A 5349-nucleotide genomic window follows, 5' to 3' on the forward strand; every position below is an offset into this window, starting at 1 on the left:
ACAACTTCATAATAACCACACAGTTTGCTTTTTTATTACCTCAGTAACTCACAAAACATACTGTGACAGTGTACTTAAATACAGGCTGAAATTCTGTAATATGACTTATTGATATATATTCAAATGTGTTGTAAATAGTTTTGCAACGATCACCTGCAGTTCCTACTTGTTGCCTGCAGAGGTCGGTAAATGCTAACAATGATTAGACATTTTATGCTAGAACTTTAAATATGTTGGTCCACAGCACTGAAAATGTTTTCTTGTATTTTTATGTTTAAGCTTGTCATACTTTTTCCAGAAAGAGTTGACCTTGGAGAAAATGCCACCAAGACATTTCCATCTTCAAAGACTAATGGGGAGGTAAAATGATCCAGAGTGATTCTGACTCACACCAGGACCAAACAATGACACCTGAATTGCAGACAGAGCTACTTCAGAGAACTGCTACATCTTTGCCAAATGGTTCACTTTTTTTTTACCAAATTACATTTTGGTATTAAAACCCCAAAATATTAAAGAATGAATGAATATGTTAATGAAACGTCAAAATTGTGACAAAGAATGGTATGTTTTTTGGCAAAATACATGATATCTAATAAGTGATAAAGACAGATACAATGGCTGTAGACATTTTACATAAAAGCAATATTAGACCACATGGCATTTTGGAATTTTATATATTGATTTATCACTTCCAATTCACAACCAATTCCTTCATTTAGTAGAAAGAACAAGACCGAGCTAAAAAAAAAAAAAAAAAAAAAAAGGCAATGTGCTCCATTGGCAAATAAGCAAAATAAAAGCATAATAATGATGATGAATTATATTCAGAAAATATCTAAGTACAGGAAAAATGTGACATTCCTAAAACAGTGCATACAAAAGAGATGTGAAGTTGCAAGCCATGTAACTATGTATGGCTGTAATGCACATCATGCATTTTTATGCAGACTGTCCATCAATAGAGCTTGCTGAAATACATCCTTGAGGCTTTTAAGACTTTTCAGTGACAATACTGATCAATAACATCGTACTCAGACGATGAATGTCTTTTTTGCACTGACACGTAAGTTCTGTCTTCTTCATTTGGTTTCACCTCTTTTCTTTCGCTTCTTTGAAAAGAAGAAACAGCAAACTATTATATGTGTCCAGAGCATTAAAGGAAACTTCAAAACATAAATTACAAGAAAAGTAGCGTACCTGAGGCACCCTATGTAGATTATGAGGAGGACGTTCACCATGAGAGATATACCAGCGACAGCCCAGGGAAGAACTCTACTGTCAGGTTCATGATGTTGCACAAGCTTTACTGTAAGAATGAGAAAAGAAGCTTCATGTATATTTAGATGCTATATGGGCACTATAACAAGCTAATCAAGGCCACAAAGAAATTGTATAAGACTCAGATTGAGAGGATTTATGTGCCATGTTGAATGGATGCTTAAGGTAAATGGGGAATATAAACAAGGTTCCAAAACAACAAGCACTGAGTGCATGTCATGTTCCATTCGGTGCAGCTTTTAGATATACTAACTCCTTTGTTCTTTGATTCAGTGATGTAGAGGGTTTTCAATTTACTCACCCAGCTTCATTTCTGAGTATTCAAAAACCAGTGCTATCATTGTTAGTTTGAGTGATAGTGCTGTTGGTTGTGGGGTGTGACATTATCATAATGAAAGAGCGCTCAGTGTGGTTCTTCAACAATGGCTATTTGATTGTAAAGAAAACCTCTAACCAATACACGAAAGTCAGGACACCTGACTGAACCACACATCCAGAGCTGCTTCAAAATAGAAAGTGGAATAATGATATCACAGCAAACCTGGCAAATGTACAATCATCAGCACAAACTTAGAGCGTGGGATAGAAAACTTCTCTTTTCCATACATTCAACTTACAGGTTAAAGTTAAATCTGTTGGTGAGGTCAGGTGTTTCGTTGTACATATGTACTGTCCTGAAGGATCTGCCATCACATCAGGGCTGATAAGGGTTAAATATCTTCTATCATTGTGCAGGTGTGTGTTTAATCTGAGTTCAGTCCTCATTATAAGTGGTGGAGGGAAACTGTCAGTGCTGCAGGTCAGATTCAGAACGGATTCTTTGACAGTCATGTTAGGTTCCCTTTTATCTGCGAAACACATTTTATTAGAAACTTGAAATAGTAAAGGTAAACATGCAGAAAAAGTTTAGACATTTTAAAGAATTTAGGGAAAACCCCTAAGGTAACTGAATCCTTACACTAACATGATTTTAAACCCAGAGGTATTAAAAACTCTTTACAATAGAACAGTTCAGAATGCCTAAAGGGTGTTAACATAAATTGCACGATACTTTACCAGATACTACTGGCACACAGATATAAGGAGGTCAGTAGTATAGCTTCAGGGGAATTATTGAAGAATTACTCTGAATTTAGGTTTCTAAATAAAAGAGAACACGATTTTCTGCAATATGCAGACATATGATACGTACAGTGTGTGCTATACGTAAGCCAGCTTAATGCATGTGTATACTAAGAACTTTAAAATCCGTTTTCTATAAATCGTCATGTAGTCAAAAACATTTCACAGAAATTAATCCAACATCAGGGTTCGCAGGGGGGCAGGAGCATATCCCAGCTGTCATTGTGAGATGTTTAGAGAAACATCAAGCAGATGTTTTAGACAGAAAATTACTCACAGTTCACGTTCAGAGTCACAGTCTCCTCTGTAGTTCTGCCACCTACAAAGTTAATCTTACAGGTAACATTGGTGTTGTGGTGTTCAGCTGAAGGGTTAAAGGTCAGAGATGAGCTGTGGCTGTGTGTGACAGCAGTCAGATTATTAGTCTCAGCAGTGATGTTTCCTGCGATGTGAGAGTCCTTCTCTCCTGCTCCCCTCCACATCCAGGAGATTTTAGGACGAGACCCAGAGCAGGAACCAGGAGCAGTGCAGGTTAGTGTGGTCTGTTGTCCCTCTGTCAGTGGAGGAATCGTCACAATGGGCTTCTGATTTCGTCCTGATGTAAAAACAATGCACTGGTAGAATCATAAAAATTCTGAAGGTTGTATTCACCTAAATCTGAGATGAAATCAGATATTTTCTTAAAGCTGCAGTCTGCAGGATTTGTTGTTGTCATACGTAAAGTCCTAATTTTTGGCATTTTAAGGGTTTACATGATCTATCAGAACGCTTGAAGTTGAAAACGGTGACCTCCGTAGTCGCAAAATGCAAGAAATGCTTATTTTTTTAACCGAAAAATAAAAAGTTATTCAACTTCCTGTCCCGCCCCATCAAAACACATGAGAACTCGTGCACGTCTACGTGCACGCCAGATTCGCGTACACGACTCCTCATTCATCAACTCACCTGTCATTTGCGATCATGGAAGACACAGTAAGTAGACTAGCCCGTAATGAAGTTCAATAGTCCAGATAAATAAGCGTGGGGACGAGCCTACCTTGTATCGCGCGTGCACAATCGGTGATTGAAAGGCAGCAGAGCTCAGCTTGTAACCTGATTGGTTACATTTTACCAGTCCGGTCTGCAATTTTGTAAACAAACCTGCTGGCTTTGGAGGGACCTAGCGGGACATATAGGGGACCTAGAGAACTCATTTTTTTTTGTATTGGGGTATTTAATGTACTACTTTTAGAATCCCCGGACAGTTCCAGGCATTATGCTTGAAAAAGAGTTGCAGACTGCAGCTTTAAACATGGCAGTTTTATCAAGATGGGATGCAGTTCCCACCAGCTGCCCATAGAGGTCAGCAAGTGCATGTAGTAACTTTGTGTCATTAAGACTCAAATCATTTCAGTGTACAACAGTGAAGAGCTTTACTTGATAGTACTTATGGCATTGTTATAGGTTTTCCTACCTTTAATGGAGATAGTTGTTATTGGAGTGAATGTAAATCCATCTGTCTTTCCATTCAAGAGACCATTAACTCTGAGGTGGTATGATCCTGAATCAGACTCCTTGAGATCATTGATCACGATGCTGCAGTTCTTCTGACTCACATCTGGCTCCAAAAGTGACACTCGTCCTTTGAACCCAGAGTGAACTCTTTCTCTGTTCTCGTAGGTGTGAAATATAATGTCAGAGTCACGGCATGTTTGTTTCAAAGGGTCGCATTTATACCAGACAATATGTTCAGGTGTAAAACTATCAGCAGTAGTGAAGGAGCACGGTACAATGATGCAGAGTCCAGCCTCTGCTGTTATTTTTCCCTCACTGAGAGTGATACAGAATCCATGTTGACAGTGTTGTTTTCCCCACACTGAGGCACCTGTTAATGAAAAGAAACAAAACTGACTGGCAGCATTTAGTTTTTAAAGTGCAATTACCACTTCTGTCTAAGAAAAGCTGACCATCTAAGTTTGATTTTTACATACTTCTTAACTCTGTTATAATATAAAGACTTGTTTAGGGTGTCCAATTTACGAAATATGTTTTAACCTTATTAACATGTCTATAAGATGGTTTTTATCATGAGCAACATCAGCCATTAATACTATGGCTGAGGCTGTTTTGTGTAGACATTTCTCGGGAACCAATCCTGACTATTTGGTGAGTGGGGCATTACAGTAAAAGTCTAGGTACCTTGAAGAGCCTATTAAATTAGAATCTAGCAAGCTATGGGGAAAAGTTCACACCAGATAGGTGAAGAAGAAAGTAGAATCAAAGTCAAGTGAGAAGCCAAGGCTCTCGGTCAGCAAAGCCAGCGACAAGAGCCCAGATGTGGTCAAGATGCAAGCTGACTTAAATTCTCTCATGAGAGATTTTTTGAGACAAAAACTTTAAAACATACAATTTTGAGGAGTGAAAATGCTATTAATCTTGAATCACTACTAAACAAATTGCAATATCATTATATCATTTTAGCTGCATTACAAGTTTATGAAGGAGAAGAGTCATACCTGTGGCAACACTGCCGTGCCTCACAGAGTACAGTAGTGTTACCCAGATGAGCGCATACATCCTGAATAGATGCAAGCTTGATCTTTCCCTCCACGAGACAAACATCAGAACAGCAGATGAGAGCAAATTCCCTGGTTTGATTATTCAAACAATCATTCCATTCCCGAGGACAAAATCTTCCTTCTACCACAACATCAAGCGAATACTGTGGAAGTAAATCAATATCATATCCACACCATATACTGTTTGTTCTGACTGAGGTCAGGTAAACAACAGAAGATATCTGTGTAAGATGCAGGCATGAATGAACTGAGTAAAGGGTGTTTTTGGTCACATACACACAAATGCTATCAACAGACATGATAAAAAAAAAGGTTCCAACAATTTACTGTCTTTGGGAATTTTCAGATGCTGCTGTGTGACACATCTCTGTTTATGTTACTTATAAAG

General features: G+C 38.3%; 1 protein-coding gene across 1 annotated transcript; it reads right to left on the reverse strand.

Moving 5' to 3' along the window:
* Window positions 1-777: 777 nt before the first annotated feature.
* LOC142380847 (sialic acid-binding Ig-like lectin 14) lies at window positions 778-5131 on the reverse strand. The gene is made up of 5 exons (XM_075466771.1): window positions 4899-5131; window positions 3857-4267; window positions 2681-2998; window positions 1201-1309; window positions 778-1112 (listed from the first exon to the last, which is right to left on the reverse strand). The coding sequence occupies exons 1-5, from the start codon at window positions 5002-5004 to the stop codon at window positions 1004-1006; spliced, it is 1053 nt and encodes a 350-aa protein (XP_075322886.1). The 5' UTR covers window positions 5005-5131; the 3' UTR covers window positions 778-1003.
* Between the last annotated feature and the right edge of the window lie 218 nt (window positions 5132-5349).

The sequence above is a fragment of the Odontesthes bonariensis genome, chromosome 5, assembly GCF_027942865.1.
Source record: "Odontesthes bonariensis isolate fOdoBon6 chromosome 5, fOdoBon6.hap1, whole genome shotgun sequence".
NCBI lineage: Eukaryota > Metazoa > Chordata > Actinopteri > Atheriniformes > Atherinopsidae > Odontesthes > Odontesthes bonariensis.